General features: G+C 45.3%; 1 protein-coding gene across 11 annotated transcripts in view; it reads right to left on the minus strand.

The window, feature by feature from the left end:
• Positions 1 to 25,650, minus strand: part of LOC141124036 (uncharacterized) — a 256,951-nt gene that overhangs the window by 184,295 nt on the left and 47,006 nt on the right. For 5 of the 11 annotated variants that reach the window (XM_073612114.1, XM_073612115.1, XM_073612112.1 and 2 more), the window contains exons 5-12: positions 21,185 to 21,376; positions 20,617 to 20,811; positions 19,014 to 19,053; positions 17,395 to 17,543; positions 12,263 to 12,315; positions 8,054 to 8,122; positions 6,095 to 6,163; positions 4,696 to 4,764 (exon numbers count right to left, since the gene is read on the minus strand). In XM_073612114.1, coding sequence (XP_073468215.1) covers positions 4,696 to 4,764; positions 6,095 to 6,163; positions 8,054 to 8,122; positions 12,263 to 12,315; positions 17,395 to 17,543; positions 19,014 to 19,053; positions 20,617 to 20,811; positions 21,185 to 21,376 — 836 coding nt within the window. The remainder of the gene's footprint in view (positions 1 to 4,695; positions 4,765 to 6,094; positions 6,164 to 8,053; positions 8,123 to 12,262; positions 12,316 to 17,394; positions 17,544 to 19,013; positions 19,054 to 20,616; positions 20,812 to 21,184; positions 21,377 to 25,650) is intronic. The other 6 variants (XM_073612116.1, XM_073612119.1, XM_073612113.1 and 3 more) reach the window with 3 other exon arrangements.

A 25,650-nucleotide genomic window follows, 5' to 3' on the forward strand; every position in this document is an offset into this window, starting at 1 on the left:
GTAGTGTGTGTCAGGGGGTGCAGAGAACATACAGGCAGAGAATAGGAATTCTGCTGTAATACTCATACAGGTTGGATATTCTTGTGTGTACCAGTGATTGAAGGGAAGATAAAGGACAAGTATAAGCACTCTGCTGTCATCTAGTACTCAGATCAGGTATTTTAGTGTGTGTCTGTAACTGAAAAGAACTTACAGACGAAGGGGGGGGGGACTCTGCTGCCATCTAGAGATTACATAGGGCATTTCAGAGTGTGTCAGTGACCACATAGAGCACAAAGGCAGAGGATGGGTACTCTGCTGCCATCTGCCATATATTGCAGGGTGTGTCAGAGACTGCAGATAGGGCAAATTCTGAGGATGGGAACTCTGCTGCCATCTAGGGATCAGATCAGGTATTGCAGTCTGTGTCATTTATTTATAAAAAAAAACACACACAGGAAGAGGATAGGAACTCTGCTTCCATATAGAGTTCAGATCAGGTATTGCAGATTAGACTGCAGAGAACATACAGGCAGGGGATGGGTGCTCTTCTGCCATCTAAAGCTCAAAAGAAGTATAACAAATTGTATGAGGGCACACAGAGAACATGTAGGCAACCGATTGGCATTATGCTGCCATCTAGAGCTCACATGAGATAATACAGAGTGTGTCAGGGACTGCAGAGGGCACAGAGACAGAGGATGGGGACTCTATTGCCACCTAGAGCTCAGATTAGGTAATGCAGTGTATGTCAAGGACTGCAGAGAAAACAGAGACGGAGGATGGGTACTCTTCTGCCATCTAAAGCTCAGATTATGTATTTGTGATTGTATTAGGGACTACAGAGAACACAAAGGCAAAGACTGGGTACTATTCTGCCATCTAGAGCTCACATAGGGCATTGCAGTGTGTGTCAAGGACTGCACAAGACACATACATGGTGGATGGGAACTCTGCTGTCATCTAAAGCAATGTTTCTCAACCAGCTTCGAGGAAGCCCATTCTACAATGTAAAAAGTAATTGTTTTACATAGCACAGTGACAGCCACACACATATAAAAAAAGGATGTATAGCTATGTGCTGAGGGTTCATTCAGAACTTGTCGCCACACACATAGAACGCCCAACATTACAGGTGACTTATTCTTCCAGAGCAAATACACCTTTGTACAATGGTACTAATCAGCATTCTAGTGATTCTCTTCTCCCCCAGCTAATGTGACTCCAGTGCTGATGGAGAGGGGCAAACAACGATACTGTGCAGGAACCCAACATCCTCCTTACAAACCTATGACGTCATTGGTTGGTAGGACGCTGGTGGCTGGAAGGTTGTAATGGTGCACAATGAAAACCTGTGGCTTTGTGTAAGGAAGGCTTGATCCACCTGCTGGCTTGCAATTTTTGGGCAATTTTTAGGCAATTTGTCAAGGTACCCCTAATGATGCATGAAAGAACTACAAGCTCCCAGGGCACCCTGGTCAAAATAGGCTGACCTAAAGTCTACAGAGGGCGGTGGGTGACAGACTGCAGAGATACAGGAAAGAGAAGGGTGACAAGTTTTTGAAATCTCCTCTTTCAAAATGAATTTGCTGCCGAAAAGGGGAGAAAGTTTTGCCCTGAACCACAAACTCTATTAAAGTCTATGGGACCCGAACATGAAAAAAAAAAGTCCATATTTTGAAGGCTTAGATGCAAGTTATTGGCCATAAAAATGGTCATGGATCAATGCAAAAACATGTTTTTAAATATAATTTTTAAAGGAGCAGTAACTTTAATGATGATTAAAGTGAAACAATAGAAATGAAAAATTCCTTTAAATATAGTGCCTGGGAGGTCTCTTTAGTTTGTCTGTAAAGTGGCACATCTGTACCATGTATAGAACCTTCTGCAGCAAAACTGACATTTCTACAAAAAAAAAATGTAAAAACTGACATTTAAATTGACTTTGCGGCTGCAAGGTATTGCCGGCAATACGAAAAAAAGTGGTGTGCTTTTGGGTCTGGTATGGATTTAAAGAGGAACCCCACGGGGTGGGGTGGTCCCCCCCAAAATCCATACCAGACCCCTATCAGGGCACGCAGCCTGGCAGGCCAGAAAAGGGGGGGTGAGCTAGCACCCCACTCTCCTGAACCATACCAGGCCACATCCCTTTAACATGGGGGGCTCTGTCCCCCCACCCCAAGCACCTTGTCCCCATGTTGATGGGGATAAGGGTCTCTTCCCAACAGCCCTGGGTGGTGGTTGTGGGGGTCTGCAGGTGGGTGGGGTTTATCAGAATCTGGAAGCCCAACCCCCCCATATAAATGAGTATGGGGTACCTTATACCCCTACCCATTCACCAAAAAAGTGTCAAAAATAAATAAAAACAGTACACATTTTCTGACAGTTCCTTTATTAAAAAAAAAAGCAGTGTCCCCCGATGTAGATCTATCATGAATCGTGACACCCACCACACCGCCGGACCCGGAAAAAAAAAAAGAAGCTTTGTACTCGTCGATGGCTGACCACTGAATGCCTGTATTCTATCGGATAGTGCCCGCCATCGAGAAGTGCCCGCAATCAAGAAGTGCCCGAGATGAATGGTGAATTCGCTGTAGGGAGCAGCACAACAGCTGATTTTATGATCAACTGTTGTTACGGCGAGACGGCGCCTGCGCACAATAGCCGACGGAAGAAATTTTTTTGTCAGATTGTGCCTGGCGTTGGAGAGGCATGTTCATGTCGGTGAGGGGCGGATTTGTACAAGATGGGGGCAGATTAATAAATGATGGGCAGTGCTGCTAAACACATATGTTTTGGATATAAAAATCCACCCTTCAGTTAAACATGCCCCGCAAGCGTCGACGAAGAATAGCAGAAAAATATGTTTTTTGCAGCACTGCCCATCATTTAATAATCCGCCCCCATCATCTACTAATCCGCCCCTCACCAACATGAGCACGCCTCGCCAGTGTGGGGCACAATCTGACACAAAAATTCCTTCCATCGGCTATTGTGCGCAGGCGCCGCCTCGCCATCACAACAGCTGATCAGAAAATCAGCTGTTGTGCTGCGCATGGGCCGTTCCTCCCGGGCACTTCTCGATAGTGGGCACTATCCAATAGAACACCAGCTCCGCTGGGTGACAGTTCTTAAATATTTAAGGGGCGGGGCACCCTTGTAATGTCACCGACCCAGCATGCAATGGTCAGTGATGTCACAAGTAGATGGGGCCACTAGGTGATGACACTGGGGGGCCCCGCCCTTACCTATTTAAGTACTGTCAGATGGAGGAGCAGGCATTTGGCAGTCAGCCTTGCTCACAGATGGAGCTTTTTTTTATGTGTTTGGGTCCGGCGGTGCGGCGGGCATTGTGATTGATGATGGATCTAAATTGGGGGACATTGTTTTTTATTTTCTTTCAATTTTTTTAATAAAGTAATTGTCAAAAACCTGTGTACTGTTTTTTTTTATTATTGACACTTTTTTTGATGAATGAGTAGGGGCACAATGTCCCTGATACTCATTCACATGGTCGTGGTGGGATCTGTGGGCCCCCTTGTTAAAGGGGGCTCCCAAATTCCATCAAGCCCATTAGATTCCATTAAGCCCCCTGCATGCAGACCCCCACAAGCACCACCCAGAGTTGTCGGGAAGAGACTCATATCCCCATCAACATGTTGACCCAAAGAGTCAAAAGGGTCTGGGGAAAGCCCGCTGACAGCTGATGACACATTTGTTGTTAAGAATGTGACGGCCGTCTTCCTATACCTGCTCCTTAGCAACATACTGACTGTGCGCTCGGTGGGCCAACATCCCGCCGAGTGCACAGAAAATTTGAATGTTTGCGTTGTTTGGGCCAAACCGTTCACCCAACAGTACAGCTCAATAGTATCTTGAAGCCTCAGCAGCACACAGCTCCTTTTGCAAGTGTGTCCTTCTCCTCACCATACCTCATGGACACCCGCTAAGAATGTCCTGCCCTTCTCAGCCATCTCTAGCAGGCAGGTTAAACCTTTTAGTACCACAGAATCCATAGACAGGGATTGAGACTCTTTCCCACCCAAAATCTCTCAGAACCTCTGCATTATGGGTCCCATATCATGAATTATTAATCCCAGGAAAACTGTAAATCAGTTTTCTCTCTTTAGTGGATCACCCTGAAGTCCCTCACCCTGCATGGATGAGTATTTCCCAGAGCTTCTTTTCATCCCTCCTAAAGGGACCACAACACAAAATAATGGGGACACATATCTCCCATTAAGAATCCTTCCCTGGTGTCTTGTACAATAGAGATTTCAAAGCTGGGATTTGTGGTTTGTTTTTGTTCAAATTATTCATTGTATAAATTTTGGACCTTTTATATTTTTCATGTTGCTGAGTGAACGTTCCTCATTAGGATGATTGAGATAAAAAACTAGAGAAGCCCATCACAAACTCTCTGCGACTCCATCATTATTTGCCAGGATTGGAACACACAAATAATGGTCACATTCTGGTTTTATGGATTTAAAAATAAAAATTGCTTTATAGTGATAGAAGAGAACGTGTGAAGAATCTACAAACGTATAAAATCCCAGAAGGTGGTATAATAGAGTGATATGACGGAGTGATATAATAGAGTGATATGATGGTGGGACATGATGGAGGGATGACAAAGTGATATATTTCTGGTCTTATTATGAAAAAGTTCTTCGCTTAGCAGGTGGACTTGTACACATCACAGGGCGTGGTCACCTCCATATTCTCATAGATCAGATCCAGGTCATCTTCTGCATCCTCAGGGATCTTCTGATCTTCAGTCACCTTGAAATAAATAATGATGATAAAATCCTGAGACTCATACATAGGAGGTAGAACTCTGGCAGTGTACATAGTATCCCCGCACACATATCTAGAATACGGGAGAAACTCTGAATGCTGAGAAGAGGAGGCGGCTTCTAACAGCAATTATGACTAGAGGGTGATGTGGGAACATTCCCATCCTTTATTCCTCCATGTTGGTGCACTAGGGGCATAGATAAGGGGGGGATCAGAGGGGTAGAACCCCCCAGAGCATATGTCAATGACACAGCAGGTAGACTAGTCTAGCTGTGGGACTACCAGCTCCAGGAGATGCACAGCTTGTCTCCTGTCACAGCAGCAACCTGTCTACTACATTTGTATACAAAAAACAAACATGCTACCGCCCGCCGGGAATTAGGGAATCCCGGGTGATGTCAGGAGGGATGAACTTTTGAGGAAGCTTAAGCTACCTATTGGCTGAGGAGGCAGTAGGGGGTGGTGCAGCCTGTAAAGACATGCTAATTATGTACCCCTGGGTACCCAGGGCTAAACCCCCAAGGAAAAAAAATATGTATGGCCATGTGGTGCCCTGCAGCCTTAATTCTGAAAGATGACACAGGTGGCAGACTGCAGAGGCATTGAAGAGAGGATGGTGACAGGCTGCAGAGACACAGGAGATAGGAGGGTGACAGACTGCAGAGACATAGGAGAGAGGAGAGTGACAGACTGCAGAGACACAGGAGAGAGGAGGGTGACAGACTGCAGAGACACAGGAGAGAGAAGGGTGACAGGCTGCAGAGACACAGGAGAGAGGAGGGTGACAGACTGCAGAGACACAGGAGAGAGGAGGGGACAGGCTGCAGAGACACAGGAGAGAGGAGGGTGACAGGCAGCAGAGACACAGGAGAGAGGAGGGTGACAGGCTGCAGAGACACAGGAGATAGGAGGGTGACAGACTGCAGAGACACAGGAGAGAGGAGGGTGACAGACTGCAGAGACACAGGAGAGAGGAGGTTGACAGGCTGCAGAGACACAGGAGAGAGGAGGGTGACAGACTGCAGAGACACAGGAGAGAGGAGGTTGACAGGCTGCAGAGACACAGGAGAGAGGAGGGTGACAGGCTGCAGAGACACAGGAGAGAGGAGGGGACAGGCTGCAGAGACACAGGAGAGAGGAGGGTGACAGGCTGCAGAGACACAGGAGAGAGGAGGGTGACAGGCTGCAGAGACACAGGAGTGAGGAGGGTGACAGGCTGTAGAGATACGGGAGGGAGGAGGGTGGCAGGCTGGTCTTATTATGAAATGTTCTTCGTTTAGCAGGTGGACGTTTACAAATCACAGGGCATGGTCACCTCCATATTCTCATAGATCAGATCCAGGTCATCTTCTGCATCCTCAGGGATCTTCTGATCTTCAGTCACCTGGAAATAAATAATGATGATTAAATCCTGAGAATCATAGAGAGGAGATGCACAGCTTGTCTCCTGTCACAGCCGCAACCTTTCTACTACATTTGCATAAGAAAACAAATATGCTGCTGCCCGCCGGAATTGGGCAATCCGGGGTGATGTCAGCAAGGATGGACTTTTGAGGAAGCTTCAGCTACCTATTGGCTGAGGAGGCAGTAGGGGGCGGTGCAGCCTGTAAAGGCACGCTAATTATGTGCCCCTGGGTACCCAGGGCTAAACCCTCAAGGAAAAAAAATATTAATGGCCATGTGGTGCCCTGCAGCCTTAATTCTGAAAGATGACATAGGTAGCAGACAGCAGAGGCACTGAAGAGGGGAAGGTGACAGGCTGCAGAGACACAGGAGAGAGGAGGGTGACAGGCTGCAGAGACACAGGAGAGAGGAGGGTGGAAGACAGCAGAGGCACTGAAGAGAGGAGGGTGACAGGCTGCAGAGACACAGGAGAGAGGAGGGTGACAGGCTGCAGAGACACAGGAAAGAGGAGGGTGACAGACTTCAGAGACACAGGAGAGAGGAGGGTGACAGGCCGCAGAGACACAGGAGAGAGGAGGGTGACAGACTGCAGAGACACAGGAGAGAGGAGGGTGACAGGCTGAAGAGACACAGGAGAGAGGAGGGTGACAGACTGCAGAGACACAGGAGAGAGGAGGGTGACAAGTTTTCGAAATCTCCTTTTTCAAAATTAATTTGCTGCTGAACGGGGGAAAGTTTGGCCCCGAGTCGCTAAATCTAATAAAGTCTATGAGACCCAAACATGAAAAATCAAAAGTGCCCATTTTGAAGGCTTATATGCAAGTTTTTTGGCCATAGAAGGGGGATGGGGGTACATGTATCAGTGCAAAAAAATGTTTTAAAACTACTGTTTTTTCAGGATCAGTGATTTTATTGATGCTTAAAGTGAAACAATAAAAATGAAAAATTCCTCTTGGAGGATTGGGTATATGGGATTGTATTTTTTTATTTTTTTTGGTTGAACTAGATGGACTTGTGTCTTTTTTTTCAACCTGACTAACTATGTAACTATGTAAATATAGTGCCTGGGGGGTCCCCTTAGTCTGCCTGTAAAGTGGTGCATCTGTACAATGTATAGAACCTGCTGCAGCAAAACTGGCAATTGTCAATCCCGATGGCCGCCGCAACCTCAGGACCCGAAAAAAAGACTCATCAACGTCTGACCGCTTAATGCCTGCCCTGTGACAGTTCTTAAATAGGTAAAGGGTGGGGCTCCCTTGTAATGTCACGGACCCAGCATGCACCAGTCAGTGATGTCACAAGGGGATGGGGCCATCCTGTTATGTCACCATGTGGCCCCGCCCCTTACCTATTTAAGAACCGTCAGACGAAGAAGCAGGCATTCGGTGGTTAGTCTTCCTCACGGGCGAAGCGCTGTGATTGAGGTAGGATCTACATCAGGGGACTTTTTTTAATTACTTCCTTTTTTTTATGAAGGATTTGTCAAAAACCTGTGTGTGTTTTTATACACTTTTCACTCTTTTTTTGGTACCATGAACTCCATACTCATTAACATGGGGGGTGGGTTCTGAGGGCCCCCTTGTTAAAGGGGCCTTCCAAATTCCATTAAGCTCCCTGCCTGCAGATCCCCACAACCACCACCCAGGGTTGTTGGGAAGAGGCCATTGTCCTCATCAACATGGGGACAAGGTGCTTTCCAGTGGGGGACAGAGCCACTCATGTTGACCTAAAGGGCCAAAAGGGCCTGGTATGGACTTGGTGGTGGGATCTCACACCATTTTTTAAAAATTTTTCTGGCAATTCTTTTTTTTACTTTCAGCTGTCAGTGGGCACAGCAGGCGGACTTGTACACATCACAGGGCGTGGTCACCTCCATATTCTTATAGAGCAGATCCGGAGCATCTTCTGCATCTTCATTTATCTTCTGATCTTCAGTCACCTGGAAATAAATAATGATGATAAAATCCTGAGACTCATACATATGGGACACATGTGGGACAACTAGCTCCAGGAGATGCACAGATTGTCTCCTGTCACAGCCACAACCTATCTACTACATTTGCTTAAAAAACGTACATGCTGCCGCCCGCTGGGCATCGGAGAATCCTGGGTGATGTCAGGACATTTGAGGAAGCTTCAGCTACCTACTGGCTGACGAAGCAGCAGGGGGCGGTGCAGCCTGTAAAGGGCCGCTAATTATGTAACCCATGGTACCCAAGGCTGAACCCCCTACAGGAAAGAAAATGATCTATGGCCCTGGGACGGACTGCAGCCTTAATTCTGAAAGAAGAACTGCCTGTGTTGCCTGTAGCAGCCAGAGCCTCTCTTTCATTCCGTACATCAGGCTAGTCCATAAAAGGGGAAGCATATCAGGCCTACATCATATCTTTTCTTTACTTGTTACAGTCATGACTAAATTATATCATAAAAATCGGGTAAGTGGGACATATTATCCATCAATAGTATGTATTGTACTATCAAGCCAGAAGGGGGAGCTTCTGACTCCTTCTCACATGTTTTCCAGTCTCTCCTCACTTCCTGCTAAAAAAAATTCTGTTGTATACAGAGTCCAATAGCTCAAGGGGAAATTTGCACACAGTAAAAAAATCAGCAGTGGCTCCACCTCCATGTAGAGCACTGGCCCCTCCCTCTGTATGTCTCCATCTAATGTTCTAGTTTGAGATGTTACTTCCAATAATATATATATCAATCAGATACAAAATATCATTTCAAAAACAGCTGGTGGATGCATTAGTTTTTTGTTTTCTGGAGTTTATTTTATTTTCATCTGGTGATCCTGCCAGTAACACACTTCATACCTAGAGTGACAACGATCACTTACTAACAGTGGATTAAGGATGTAAACATTTCTGGGGTGTTGTCTGGGATGCAAAGCTTGAAGAAAAGTGGTTCTGCAATGTGGAACACACGCCAACTACATGGACCAGGTAATGGGGCCGGAAATGCATTCCAGCGGGCACTTCCTGCCGTCGAATGCATCATTTCCCCTCTGTGGGCCGGTGCCATCTTTGCGGAGACCGTTACAAAAGGTCAAAGTTCACAATGCTTGAAATGGGAAGCAGAACTGCTGAATAAGCGGTGCCGGCCTGACACCCCCTCAACCCAATGTGTAGCACCCAGGGCGGGCTCCTCCATTGGTACGCCACTGGAAACAGACAGATTTCTGTCTGTGTACAGAACTCTTTGCTGTGATTGGCCACAGCCAATCATCAGGTATCAGCCAACATCATTGGTTGAAATCTGCTTACAAATTTGTGCTGTGTCCAATCACAGCACGGGTAAACAGGGGGCGTGCATGCGCACCCAAAAATCTGGAATCTCACAGTGACGTATGGGTAAGCCATGGTGCCCGGCTGTGCCGCCCGTTCACAGTAAATGTACTGTGAGCGGGCGGTAAGTGCTTAACAGATCCTCCACAGTGTATACAGTCCATCCTTCTCTGAAAAAAAGTGTCTCTGGTGAAGCACAATATCCAGCGGGATCATAAAAAGAAAGACGCTCCAGATAGAACTCGTATCATATTAACTACTTTACTAAAACTCCATACAGAGGTTCTGGCTGGGATTCTGGGAGTTTCATAACAATACGTTCCACAGTCTCCTGAGGAAGAGGATCTTTGTTTCATGAAATGCATTGAGAAGTTATCTTCTAACCATCTGTGAATCTTCCTATGACATCCTAAACTGATATTAGATACGTAATACATTGTGTACAATGATCAGATATATTGGTTGTATGAGCCATAGGGCAGACTGAGAGGTTCTCCTGATGTATGGCCACCCTGAATCTGCAACAGTGATATCTGCATTTTATATGTTTTTATATAAAATATTTATTAAAATAAAAAAACATACCAGTTATAAAGATTCTATTTGATTTTGTATAGTACACATTGTAATATGTGGCGAGTGATACCTGTGAGCCCCATAGTGAAGGACACGGTGTGTTTGACTTTGTCTTACAAGGATCTTTTCCATCCCAATCTCTACATATAATGTGAGTTCTCCTTTCATGAACACTTTCCTCCCAATCTGTGGACCTCATTGACCTTCCACTATGAGAATCTATGGTAAGCTTTGTGACGGAAAGCCTGGCTCCCAGCCTGGGTGCTTCCGCTACGATACAGATTCCTCCAGTCTGGAACCAGGAACCCGGTATTATAGCGGAATATTGTACCTAAGATCTAGACGACACTAGCTTAGGTTCAAACTGGAACTCTTTATTGTAAATTCACATAGAATATATAGCATGCAAGATCAGATAAGAGTTTGATCACATTATCCTAAACAATGCAAACTGTAAATAGCATATCTAAGGAACAATTACCATAAACATAAGCAGTAATTAAACAGTAAGCAAATCAACATAGACATATAATATCCCACAATAGTGTCAGGGCGGGGCTCAGCCCTTCCTTCACTGAGCTGGCCACTCAGCTGTTGGCTAATTGCCAGCTCCTATCTCTCCACAGTGACTCACCTGTTGATGATATCCTGCTCGTCAGTCCTGCCTACTTAAACCCTCCAGCCCAGATGATCTCTGCCTTTGCCTTGGTCACATCTCTAGAGACGCTCTCCTGTGTTCCTGTTAAAGACTTGCTTGGCTGACATTCCTTCTGGCTCCAGATCCAGCTTGCTGTTCTACTATGCTCATCTCTGGCTCCCTAACGTTTTGGCTTTTCTGACTATCCGTTGCGGTTCCTAAAATTGGCTATGTTTTGACTATGTTTACTCTGTTTGCTATTTTTTTTTTTTTGTTAAACAAATGTGATTTAACTGTACTTCCTTCTCAGTCTGATTCATGGTTTCTGACAAATAGTTTGGTAACAAGGTAAAGTGGACACAATATTAATCACATCTCCAAGAGATGAGCAGACAGACAGAAACAGTAGGTGACTCAATAACCAATGGGAATGCACACCTAGGAGGCACACAATGGGAAAATGATACAATGGGGGAAAGACACCTTAGTAAACAGATTATAGCAGGAGACCCCAGCATCAGATTGCTTTGAGCTGATTTTATTAACATCTGCTCTGAGTCTCACAGTCTGAAGCAGTCATTGCTGGTTCGGGCACAAAGGCCCCAAATCTTTGTGTTTTGGGGAGACATGGACCCCGAATCCGAAGCAAGACCACTCCAAGGGTCCCCCCCAGGCACACACCTTCCAAAGAGTAGTGCTCGCTCAAAAGCCAGGGCCCAGTAAGCAGAAGGCCACTCTGCAGTCCCCTCCAAAAGCCTCTGTCCTGGTTGGGTCTGTCACAAGCTTCTGAGTGTTAGTAAATTCCGGGGCTGCACCGGTGATCTGACAGCCATGACACGGGTCAGAGTGATTGGTGTCAATAATATTAACCAATAGGGCTCGGCAAGCAAACTGGGCAAGTGAGCCTGAATCCTTCCTGAATTCATAAACCAGCAATAATCACTGAAATTTCTTCACCGGAGCTCCAAATATCAGTCATTGGTCCTGAGGACAAGCCATAGACAGTTCTGCTTTTTAGTTAAAAGAGAAGTATGGGTTATTTATTTCCCCCTTTTATACTTACCTAGGTTAATGCAGCATGGGACCGATGCTGCATCTGTCCCCCGGTACCTCTGCACTAAGCACTGAGCGATCGAACACCACCGATGGCTCGGTTCTCACAGATCCCAGAGAGGAGAGCTGCTGACTGTCAGTCAGCAGCTCTCCTCTTTGCTCCTCCACGCTCACTGGAGCGCTGAGCTGTTGAGGGGAGCAGCATTCTCAGGCTCTCAGCAGCTCGATGAGACAGTCATCAGTCCAGGCACCTGGTGGATCCAGACTTTATCATGATGACATGGTGTCTGGACTGATTCCAGTGATGTCAGCAGAGAGCAGACTTCAGACCGCTCTCTGCTGAAAACAGGTCACAGGAGTGCAAAACGAATTTCACTCCAGTGACCCTTAGGAGAAGCCCAGCCAAACTAGCTCAGGATGGACTTCTACATTAAATTTGTCCACATAGCCAATCAGAGTTTTTTTTCCATTTTATATTGTTCTGTTATCAAGGAAAGGTCAGTTGTGGCAATGGAGGTCTCACCTTATAGTAGAGGTTGCTCCTTGCCCGGTGGGAGGATTTCTCCATATTCACATCTGACGAGAGAAAACACATTCATGGTGATGGGAACCAAAAGATGGACAGACAGGGCTTCCTGTAGACTTATGGAGAATGAACTTTAGGACAGGGGTTTAAACTCAAAATCTCTCATGGGTCAGAGCCAACATTGTTTAGCAGGTCCTCACCTGCCTCTTGGATTTGAACTTAATGTTAAGAGTTAACCTTTAGTGTTAGGTTAAGGTTGGGGTGAAGTTTTAAAGTTTGGGTTAGGATTCAGGGAGATAAGTGTTGGTTCGGGTCACAGGTTAGGGGACGATAAGAGTGAGATTTGGTGTTGGGTACCTGACCTTCAGAAGTCCCCCAACATGCAAGGTTACTCTGATCCCCGGGGTACCGCTGATGGGGTGAGGGGTTCTTCTAAAACTTTAAATATTCCATTGGAGTGTGAGGATGTAGTATTTGTTATCTTTTTGTATTTTTGAGCTTTATTCAGTTTAGCTGGCTGATGTGTATTATCTCAGTCACATGTTATGCTACGTTTGCTCCACCATGGTGTGCTAGACTTAACATTCTAAATTAAGGATGTTTAATACCCAGACTTGGAATAGGGGGGGGCTACTGTGCATGCTAGGAGACTTAGTAAATATCTGAGGCACTTCCTTGCAAATGGCCTTCCCTCCAGGGTTTCACCCCATGAAAATGTCATGGAGATGTTGCTGTGAACACCAGTCTCATGCTTAGACTTTGTTTTGAGATAATAAACTAGGGATGGGCCGAACACCCCCGATTCGGTTCGCACCAGAACATGCGAACAGACAAAAAATTTGTGCTAATAGGTGAACCCTATTAAAGTCTATGGGACACGAACATGAACATTTTCAAGGCTTATATACAAGTTACTGCCATAAAAAGTGTTTGGGGACCCGGGTCCTGCCCCAGGGGACATGTATCAATGCAAAATAAAGTTTTTAAAATGACCGTTTTTTCGGGAGCAGTGATTTTAATAATAGTTAAAGTGAAACAATAAAAATGAAATATTCCTTTAAATACCGTGCCTGAGGGTGTCCTTAGTCTGTCTGTAATGTAATGAATCTTTTCCATGTTTATTACTAGAGATGAGCTTCGAGTTCGAGTCAAACCCATGTTAAACTCGAACATTGCATGTTGGACTGTTCGTCGAATTATGAACGATATGGGCCGTTCACGTCAAATTCGAGTGGCGCGTCACGGCCCATAATTCACTGCGGCATTGCAGTGCATTGCTGGCTGATGATTGGCCAAGCATGCACTATGACCCGCATGCTTGGCCAGCACCATCTGTACAGAGAGCCGTAATTGGCCAAAGCCAGGGTGGCTTTGGCCAATTATGGCTCAGGGGGTTTAGTACATGCTCCGCACTATATAAGGCCGCCTGCACAGCGGCCCTGTGTAGTGTGTTTCGGCGTTGAGAGAGAGATAGAGAGACAGTGTCATTTGATTTAAGTTAGATAGAGTAGGCTGCGAGTCAGTTAGCTGCACTTACAGTGTATTGTGTATATATATGCATCCTAGGCATTTGGGTAGCCCCCCAAAACACCTTGTCCCCATGTTGATGAGGACAAGGGCCTCATCCCCACAACCCTGGCCGGTGGTTGTGGGGGTCTGCGGGCGGGGGGCTTATCGGAATCTGGAAGCCCCCTTTAACAAGGGGACCCCCAGATCCCGGCCCCCCCTGTGTGAAATGGTAAGGGGGTACTTACCCCTACCATTTCACGAAAAAACTGTCAAAAATGTTAAAAATGACAAGAGACAGTTTTTGACAATTCCTTTATTTAAATGCTTCTTCTTTCTTCTTCCTCCATCTTCTTCTTCTTCTGGTTCTTGTGGTTCTTGTGGTTCTTCCTCCGGTGTTCTCTTCCAGCATATTCCTCCGCGGCGTCTTCTTCCCTTCTTCTCTTCGGGCCGCTCCGCATCCATGATGGCATGGAGGGAGGCTCCCGCTGTGTGACGCTTCTCTCTTCATCTTCTTCTCTTCATCGTCTTCTCTTCATCTTCTTGTCAACACTGCTTGACACCATCTGAACCAAATAAATTTATCTTGGTCTCATCAGACCACAGGACATGGTTCCAGTAATCCATGCCCTTAGTCTGCTTGTCTTCAGCAAACTGTTTGCAGGCTTTCTTATGCATCATCTTTAGAAGAGGCTTCCTTCTGGGACGACAGCCATGCAGACCAATTTGATGCAGTGTGGTCTGAGCACTGGCAGGCTGATCCCCCCACCCCTACAACCTCTGCAGCAATGCTGGCAGCACTCATATGTCTATTTCCCAAAGACAACATCTGGATATGACGTTGAGCATGTGCACTCAACTTCTTTGGTGGACCATGGCAAGGCCTTTTCTGAGAGGAACCTGTCCTGTTATACCGCTGTATGGTCTTGGCCACCATGCTGCAGCTCAGTTTCAGGGTCTTGGCAATCTTCTTATAGCCTAGACCATCTTTATGTAGAGCAACAATTCTTTTTTTCAGATCTTCAGAGAGTTCTTTGCCAATTAGGTGCCATGTTGAACTTCCAGTGATCAGTATGAGAGAGTGAGAGCGATAACACCAAATTTACCACACCTGCTCCCTATTCACACCTGAGACCTTGTAACACTAACAAGTCACATGACACTGGGGATATATATACATACATACATACTAAACTGCCTGCACGCCACTAACTAACCTGGCTCTAGCTAACATTCTCTCAATTATAACAATATATACGGCCGCCGCATAGGCAGCCTTATATAGTGTGGGGCGTGGACCATGATTGGCTAAAGGCACCCTGCCTTTGGCCAATCATGGCTCTCACAGCGACTCAAACATTGGGACCATCCCTAGAATAAACACTTATGGGAGGTTTCACTGAAGATATTGGCTACTGGGGTATGCTACAGGCCTATAGGAAGCAAACTGCAGCGATCCCCAAAAACAATCCTTGTCTTGAAACCCAAGGAGAGCCCTATGGCTCCATCAGGAAGCGATGAGGATCTAATTATCTGTATCCAGTGGAGTATATGGACCTGCATAGGTCCCTCACAACCCCAGTGGCCTTACTGGAGGAGAAAGAAAATCACCTTTCTTTTTTCTTTCTTCCTTAGTAGGGCCACTGGGGTTGTGAGGGACCTATGCAGGTCCATATATTCCACTGGATACAGATAATTAGATCCTCCTGGCATCCCATTGTTCCTTTTGCAGCCGTAGGGGTCTCCCTGGGTTTCGAGACAAGGATTGTTTTTGTGGATCCCTGCAGTTTGCTTCCTATAGGCCTGTAGCACACCCCAGTAGCCAATATCTTCAGGAAAGCCTCCCACAAGTGTTTATTCTAGGGCTGGTCCCGATGTTCGAGTCAAACGTAAGTTTCAAGTTGGGTTTCAAGACATGGATTGTTTTTATCCTATGCTGATAGGTTGTTTAATCACTTTATAGATATAAGTCATCTTTTCCAGCCCCTGAGGAAGATTGTGAAACGCGTCAAGATCAATCCCACATGTGTAATCATTATAACAATATTGGACTTGTCGATGTATTTACAATTATCATTTGTAGGAACATAGAGAGGTCACAGATGATCGGTGAAGTATTGGAACAATGTGTCAGCCTTCAGTTTTATGATACAAAAATATTTTTGTAAGATTTTTGTAGTGAAATTCATTAACCACTTCCTGCCCATATGATGTCCTGTACTTGAAGTGGTTATATAGGGATGATGGGTGCAGCTATAGGCATCATCTAGATATCTTTCTATTCAGCCCGCGATTCCCTTGCATGTGAAAGCCACCCTAGCCGCTGATTAGCTGCTGGATTGCTTTTTACAGACAGCCGGAGGAGACATCCCCATTCCAGCTTCCATCGCCACCTTTTCGTGCTCTCCCGTGCGATTGAAGAGCTTGAGATCCAATCTAGCGGTGGCGCCAGGGTAACCACAGAGCTGGCCATGGTCCTGGGCTATCTCTATGGTCCTGGGAGGCCAAAAGTGACATCATGACATCATGACATCGTCACTCCTGCAGATGTAAACGTTGGCATTTTTTTCCCTAGAAAGCAGAGATCAATGTTTTTTTTTTATCTTATGCTTTACAGGATAGAGGAGATATTGGGGGTCTTATAGATCTCAGACGTCTTCATAAAGAGGACCTGTCATGCCTTCTTTCTATCACAAGGGATGTTTACATTTCTTATGATAGGAATAAAAGTGTTAAAAAAATTAAAGGGACGGTGTAAAAATAAAAAGTAAAATAAAAAAAATCCAAGTGCCCGCATCCTCTCGTGTTTATATGCAGAAGTGAACGCATACGTAGGTCGTGCCTACATATGTAAACAGTGAGGTATCGTCATGAACGTTATAGTGAGGGCAATAATTCTAACACTAGACCTTCCTCTGTAACTCTAAACTGGTAACCTGTAAAAATGTTTAAAGCATCACCTATGGAGATTTTTAAGTACCGTAGCTTGGCGCCATTCCACGCACAACTTCAAAGCGTGACATGTTAGGCACCTATTTACTCAGCGTAACATCATCGTTTATATTTCACCAAAAAATTGGGTTATTTATTATGGGGTTTTTTTGCATTAAAATTCATTAAAGTATACTTTTTCCAAAAATTTTAGTTTGCAAAATCGCTGCACAAATACTGTGCGACATAAAAAAAATTGCAACGCCCATCCTTATATTCTCTAGGGTCTCTGCTAAAAAGAACAAAAAAACCCACATATAATGTTTGGGGGTTCTGAGTAGTTTTCTAGCAAAAAAAAAAATACAGGATTTTTCCATGTAGGAGGGAAATGTCCGAATTGGCCTGGGTGGGAAATGGTTAATCTTATTCATATCATCTTCTAATTTTATTGGTGCCTAAAATATCCCATTGGTTACAAGTTGGTTGGGTTGGCTATTTTCTTCTCATATGTGTCCACTAAGCCTCCCCTGTTCGCATGGTGACAACACTGCTGTGTCATTTAACTGCAGGACAAATGATGTTGTCACCCTGTTAACGGAAGTGGAAAAAACCCAGCTCTACTGGTTGGACAAAGAGGGAATAAAATGATATTTCAGGGGGATTCAGAGAAATGTCTTCTGTGTCGGGATTACCTGGCTGTCTTTGGCCTGGACTCTCCTCCACTGATGAGGATCTTCTCTTTGCAAAGCCGGAGAACTTGACAATGAGGATCACCAGAATGGTTATCAGCTTCACCACCATCGGAGGAATGACCCCGAGACAGCAGGAAACCCCGATATTCCTGAGAGGAGAGAAGACGGGGGATCGGTATGATATAATCCTTCATACCTACTAGCAAGTTTTACTTATATCCGAGAGATTTTCCTTCCAATCAGGCTCCATTCACACATATTCATAGTTAATGGCTTCCACATCCAATCACTGGCTAAATCCTTCAGCCTTAACCTCCGCAACATCTCCAGAATTTGACCCTTCCTGACTATCGACACCACAAAACAACTTTTTCACTCCTTGATTATTTCCCGCCTTGACTACTGTAACTCTCTCCTTAATGGCCGACCCTTATGCAGGCTCCTCCCCCTTCAGTCTATTATGAATGCTGCTGATAGACTAATACACCTCACTAATCAATCTGTGACTGCTGCCCCTCTCTGCCAATCCCTTCACTGGCTTCCCCTACTCCACCGTATAAAATTCTAAATACTAAACACAACATACAAGGCCGTCCACAACATCGTCCCCAGCTACATCACCAACCTCATCTGCAGATATCACCCAAATCATCCCCTCCGCACCTCCCAGGACCTCCTGCTCTTTAGCTCCCTTGTTACCTCCACTCATGCTCGCCTTCAGGTCTTCTCCAGAGCCTCTCCCATCCTCTGGAACTCCCTGCCCCGATATATTCAATCAGCCCCTCACCTGTCCACCTTCAAGACTTCTCCAGAGCCTCTCCCATCCTCTGGAACTCCCTGCCCAAGTATGTTTGATAAGCCCCTAACCTGTCCGCCTTCAGGACTTCTCCAGAGCCTCTCCCATCCTCTGGAACTCCCTGCCCCGGTATGTTTGATCAGCCCCTAACATGTCCACCTTCAGGACTTCTCCAGAGCCTCTTCCATACTCTGGAACTCCCTGCCCCGGTATGTTTGATCAGCCCCTAACCTGTCAACCTTCAGGACTTCTCCAGTGCCTCTCCCATCCTCTGGAACTCCCTGCCCCGGTATATCTGATAATAATAATGACACCCCAAATTCGGCAAGCAGAGCCAGGTTTTTGTGCACGAAAAAACACAGTTAAAAAATCTTGAAGCTCAGAAAAGGTGTATGAGATTCTTTGTCGCATTTGCTGTACATTGAAAGGAACTGGCTGCCTGATGTGTGAGGAGCAATAATGCACAAAAAAGGTATACATGCAACGTCTGCCACCACATGACATAGTGATCATAGGGCCCCTGACACCACGTGACATAGTGATCATAGGGCCCCTGACACCACGTGACATAGTGATCATAGGGCCCCTGACACCACGTGACATAGTGATCATAGGGCCCCTGACACCACGTGACATAGTGATCATAGGGCCCCTGACACCATGTGACATAGTGATCATAGGGCCCCTGACACCACGTGACATAGTGATCATAGGGCCCCTGACACCACGTGACATAGTGATCATAGGGCCCCTGACACCACGTGACATAGTGATCATAGGGCCCCTGACACCATGTGACATAGTGATCATAAGTCATACTCACTTCCAGGACACCGAGTGATTTGAGATGATCGGAATAACAGCTGGAATGAAAGAAAACACAATGAGAGAATCAGAAACCAGATAATGAATTTCATACAGCCGACTGCACCACCAACCAATAGTGGTCACTGAGTGTACTGCACCACCAATCAATAGTGGTCACCGAGTGTACTGCACCACTAGCCAATAGTGGTTAACGAGTGTACTGCACCACCAATCAATAGTGGCCCCCGAGTGTACTGCAGCACCAACCAATAGTGGCCACCGAGTGTACTGCACCACCAACCAATAGTGGCCACGGAGTGTACTGCACCACCAACCAATAGTGGCCACCGAGTGTACTGCACCACCAACCAATAGTGGCCACCGAGTGTACTGCACCACCAACCAATAATGGCCACCGAATGTACTGCACACACTCCAAAAATACTGCTTGGAATAAAAAGGACATGTTCGGCACTTCTTATTCTTCTGCCCCTCCCCCATCTCACTTACCATCATATTTAAACTCTCATAAGAATGTTTTTATGTAAATACAGCAGCGGCTATCAAAAAAGATTGACACATTGGGGCTGATTTACTAAGATTGGAGAGTGCAGAATCTGGTGCAGCTCTGCATGGGAGCCAATCAGCTTCTATCTTCAACTTGTTTAATTAAGCTTTGACAAAAAAAAAAAAAATGGAAGTTTCTATACAAAGTCTCACCAAATGTTACATTCTCCAATATCAGTAAATCAACCCTATTGCTTATAAACATTGATCAGACAGGAGATAGAGAGATACAAAGTAACATTGTTTATAAACATTGATGAGGCAGGAGATAGAGAGATACAATGTAACATTATTTATAAACATTGATCAGACAGGAAATAGAAAGATATAAAGTAAGACTTTTCTCTGCTTGTCCTTTCCCTATGACATGAGCTTTATTTTGTAAGTACTATGATTATTTTTTTTTGATGATTTTCTGTGATATAAATGATGGCTATAAAATAGACCATTTTTATGGTTCTGTTTCTTTGCTATGTTATTCATTGATGTTTACATCTATGTTCTAGAGACAAGAAATATTTATCCTCCACCCATCTGTATGTAAAACAATTCCCCTGAAGAAGGAATATACCAATGTGACTACGGTCCTCTCCGAAACATGTTGGGAAATATGCATCCACCTACCCCCACCAGATCTACCTCATTTAGGTGATGGTTCGGGGTTGCTGGCATTGGGTGATAATATTCATGTATGCTCTATATGTCTTTGTTAATATTATTTTTCAAACCTACTTTACATTAATTGTATACGTTGGTCTTGTCTTTTAGACATTTTTGTTCCATTTTTGTATATCAATAAAGTTGGCACTGTTGTGTATATATGTATATATATATGTATAAAATAATAAAATATATTATATATATATATATATATATATATATATATATGTTATATATATATATATATATATATATATATATATATATATATATATATATATATATATATATATATATATATATATATATATATAATATTATAATATAATATTATATATATATAGTAATATTAGTAAAAAAAAAAAAATACAACAATTAGAAGTATGACTTACTTGGTGAGTAGATACAGAAAACCTCAGTCACATTCCAGATATTGGTGTCGTTGGCTCTCATACATCGGATTTTGTTGTAATTTGGTGAATATTCAGTGGGACATGTCAAGGTGACTTCTTCATCCTGACCATAATATTCCTTTACTGGATACATGCTTATATTCTGCCCCAAATTTATCAACCTCTGACATTTCCCTAGAATGGAGAAGATACAAAGCCTGTCATCGGGGGGGCCACCATGGTGATCTAATGGGACGCCAAAAGGTCTGACAAGGCATATAAGCAACAGTAGACAAAACCAAAGCACACACAGATAGATGACAGGATGGGACACTAGAGGTGGAGTCACCAGTATAGGCTCCGTATGAGGGGGTGGAACCTGAGATTACCATGTGTTCACCAGAGCTCCTAGTAGGGGAATGGTGACACTCCTGAGGCCCTCACTGTTGATGCAACAGAAAGGAAGCAGCAAAGAAAACTTATGATCAAGGAGAAGATAAAATCTCTGACATATACAGTATGTAGCGATTTCATGTCGTTGGGTTTGTAAGAAGTGAACAATTCTTACGTGTACACGATGACGGATCAGGATGAGGATAAAACTGGAAAACGTCTAAATTCTTCACACATGTCAGACGGAACGTTCTGTTGTCATACTGCTCCTTACATGACACCTTCACCACCTCATTCTCCCTTGCAGTCTCAAATCCAGGAGGGAAATCCACTATGGAGGCCCAGAGCTGCGTCTTCCTACAGACCCCTGAGAAGACACAATACACCGATATTATTATTATTACATCTCCACCTATAGGACCAGATTGTAAATGTTCAGAGAAGTAATCACACTTATTATGTATAATTTATGTACCACTTTTGATTTTAGTATATCAAAGAGGAAGGATGGGTAACAGGAGGAAGTGACATTAGATTGGTGGAGGGCTAAAGGGCAGGGTAGCATTTCTCTGTTTGGGTCAGTACTGAAATGATAGGTTTGACTGGTGGTCCTGAGTGGAGAACCTTAACCATTCAGACTTAATCCAGAGGGCCTTAAAGAAAGCCCATGCTAAAAATGTCAAAAAGTGTTTAACTAGAAACCATGTCCTTCAGAAACACCTTTCACTCTAGCATCCTTTGCATTGTAATTTTTTTAATTACCCACAGAAATTTTACTCCACCAAGAATGGGCCATTTGGTTGTGTTTCTGAAATGGACCTTACACCTCCAATTAGCTGGGTTATGAGGGACAAGAGACAGGCAAGAATTCCATTATATGACCTCATCTTGTCTTCTGGAACTGGGTGACTTGTACCTCCTCTAGGTGTATCTAACTTTACAAAAATTGCCTGCCTCTTGGGGTTCTTCTTCCAGAGGAGCCTGCAAACATTAGAATGGGCCAATGGGCAAAGATTTATACAGATACAGAAGCAATGATGAAATAGTCTGTTTTACTATTGGACCAAGAGGACAACCCACCTCCACCCAAATGGATTGTGAGGGACAAGAGACATACAAGAGTTCCATTGTATGATCTAAACTTGTCTTCTGGAAATGGGTGACTTGTACCTCCTCTAGGTGTATCTGACTTAACCAAACTTGACTGATTCTTGGGGTCTCTCTTCCAGAGGAGCCTACAAACTAGAATGGGGCGGAAGGATGGATCCTGGAGGGGATCTAATGAGCAAAGATTTTTTACAGATACAGAAGCAATGATGACATAGTCTGTTTTACTATTGGACCAAGAGGACAACCCACCTCCACCCAAATGGATTGTGAGGGAGAAGAGACATATGCCCCGATCACACAGTCGGACACTGATCGGACATTCCGACAACAAAATTCATGGATTTTTTCCTTGCGGATGTTGGCTCAAACTTGTTTTGCATACACACGGTTGCACAAAGCTGTCGGAATTTCAGAACGGCAAGAACGCGGTAATGTCACGTACAACGAGACTATAAAATGGCAGTTCAGTACTAAGCGCGGCACACTTTGGGCTCCTTTTGCTAATCTTGTGTTAGTAAAAGTTTGGTGAGAGACGATTCGCGCTTTTTCAGACTGATGGTTTTCAGATCGTATTTCTGCTGTTCGGTTTGTGCTTGTGGGTTTGTGTCTGGTCTTCAGTGCGTGCAGCGAGTTACCATTGATTTTTCATTGTGTTCTTGTTCGTTCGTTACTGATTTTCAGGTCTCTCTTCACAGGCCTTGCTGTTCTTCAGTGCGTTCTGTTACTGCGTTCTGAGCAGCTGACCGTTTTCTAGCCATGTTGCGTATACGTACTCATCGTAGAGTTTGTGCTGTGTGGGGGCTTGGTGTTGGGGCTTGGTGTTGGGGTCCTTACTTTGACACAAGCCCAGTCATGAACAGGGCAAGGAGGAGTTCATGGATGAAGAATTGGTTGCTCCAGCGTGACCAGTTCTGTCACATGCCTTTGCTCTGTGAGATCCGTGAGAATAATCCTGATGATTTCAGGAACTCAGGATGACGGACCCCGTATTTCACCGTTTGTTGGCTTTGCTGACCCCTTATATCAGCAGGCAGGATACCTGCATGAGGCAAGCCATCACTCTGGAGCAGAGGTTAGTCGCCACTAGGGATGAGCTTCGAGTTTGAGTCAAACTCATGTTCGACTCGAACATCGGCTGTTCGCAAGTTCAACGAACAGCGAACAATTTGGGGTGTTTGCGGCAAATTCAAATGCTACGGAACACCCTTTAAAAGTCTATGGGAGAAATCAAAAGTGCTAATTTTAAAGGCTTATATTCATGGTATTGTCATAAAAAGTGTTTGGGGACCCGGGTCCTGCCCCAGGGGACATGGATCAATGCAAAAAAAGTTTTAAAAACGGCCGTTTTTTCAGGAGCAGTGATTTTATTAATGCTTAAAGTCAAACAATAAAAGTGTAATATCCCTTTAAATTTCGTAGCTGGGGGGGTGTCTATAGTATGCCTGTAAAGGGGCACATGTTTCCCATGTTTAAAACAGTCTCACAGCAAAATGACATTTCAAAGGAAAAAAAGTCATTTAAAACTACTCGTGGCTATTGCATTGCTGGTCCGACAATACACATAGAAGTTCATTGATAAAAACGGCATGGGAATTCCCCACAGGGGAACCCCGAACCAAAATTGAAAAAAAAAATGACGTGGGGGTCCCCCTAAATTCCATACCAGGCCCTTCAGGTCTGGTATGGATATTATGGGAAACCCCGGCCAAAATTTAAAAAAAAAATGTAGTGGGGGTCCCCCTAAATTCCATACCAGACCCTTCAGGTCTGGTATGGATTTTAAGGGGAACCCCATGCCAAAATTAAAAAAAAAACAAACGGCGTGGGGTCCCCTCAAGAATCCATACCAGACCCTTATCCGAGCACGCAACCTGGCAGGCCGCAGGAAAATAGGGGGGGGACGAGAGAGCGCCCCCCCCTGAACCGTACCAGGCAACATGACCTCAACATTGGGAGGGTGCTTTGGGGTAGCCCCCCAAAACACCTTGTCCCCATGTTGATGGGGACAAGGACCTCATCCCCACAACCCTTGCCCGGTAGTTGTGGGGGTCTGCGGGCGGTGGGCTTATCGGAATCTGGAAGCTCCCTTTAACAAGGGGACCCCCAGATCCCGGCCCCCCCTGTGTGAAATGGTAAGGGGGTACAAAAGTACCCCTACCATTTCACTAAAAAACTGTCAAAAATGTTAAAAATGACAAGAGACAGTTTTTGACAATTCCTTTATTTAAATGCTTCTTCTTTCTGGTTCTTCCTCTGGTGTTCTCATCCAGCATCTCCTCCGTGGCGTCTTCTATCTTCTTCTCCTCGGGCCGCTCCGCACCCATGGCATGGGGGGAGGCTCCTGCTCTTCTCTTCATCTTCTTCTCTTCTTCATCCTCTTCTCCGGGCCACTCCGCACCCATGCTGGCATGGTGGGAGGCTCCTGCTGTGTGACGCGTCTCCTCTTCTGACGGTTCTTAAATAACGGGGGGCGGGGCCACCCGGTGACCCCGCCCCCCTCTGACAGGACATTACGGGACTTCCCTGTGGCATTCCCCGTGACGTCACCCATCAAGTCACCGTGCGTCAGAGGGGGGCGGGGTCACCGGGTGGCCCCGCCCCCTGTTGTTTAAGAACCGTCAGAAGAGGAGACGCGTCACACAGCGGGAGCCTCCCTCCATGCCAGCATGGGTGCGGAGCGGCCCGGAGAAGAAGATGAAGAAAAGAAGAAGAAGAAGATGAAGAAGAGAAGAAGATGAAGAGAAGAGCGGGAGCCTCCCCCCATGCCACGGGTGCGGAGCGGCCTGAGGAGAAGAAGATAGAAGACGCAGCGGAGGAGATGCTGGACGAGAACACCAGAGGAAGAACCAGAAGAGCCAGAAGAAGAAGAAGAAGATGAAGGAAGATAGAAGAAAGAAGAAGCATTTAAATAAAGGAATTGTCAAAAACTGTCTCTTGTCATTTTTAACATTTTTGACAGCTTTTTAGTGAAATGGTAGGGGTACTTTTGTACCCCCTTACCATTTCACACAGGGGGGGGGCCAGGATCTGGGGGTCCCCTTGTTAAAGGGGGCTTCCAGATTCCAATAAGCCCCCCGCCCGCAGACCCCCACAACCACCGGCTAGGGTTGTGGGGATGAGGCCCTTGTCCTCATCAACATGGGGACAAGGTGTTTTGGGGGGCTACCCCAAAGCACCCTCCCAATGTTGAGGGCATGTGGCCTGGTACGGTTCAGGAGGGGGGAGTGCTCTCTCGTCCCCCCCTCTTTTCCTGCGGCCTGCCAGGTTGCGTGCTCCGATAAGGGTCTGGTATGGCTTTTGGGGGGACCCCACGCTGTTTTTTTAATTTTTTTTTGCGCTGGGTTCCCCTTAAAATGGAATTTAGGGGGAACCCCACGTCATTTTTTTTTTTAAATTTTGGTGCATGGTTCCCCTTAAAATCCATACCAGACCTGAAGGGTCTGGTATGGAATTTAGGGGGACCCCCACGTCATTTTTTTTTTTTAATTGTGGTTCGGGGTTCCCCTGTGGGGAATTCCCATGCCGTTTTTA

The sequence above is a fragment of the Aquarana catesbeiana genome, linkage group LG01 (assembly GCF_042186555.1).
Source record: "Aquarana catesbeiana isolate 2022-GZ linkage group LG01, ASM4218655v1, whole genome shotgun sequence".
Classification (NCBI taxonomy): domain Eukaryota; kingdom Metazoa; phylum Chordata; class Amphibia; order Anura; family Ranidae; genus Aquarana; species Aquarana catesbeiana.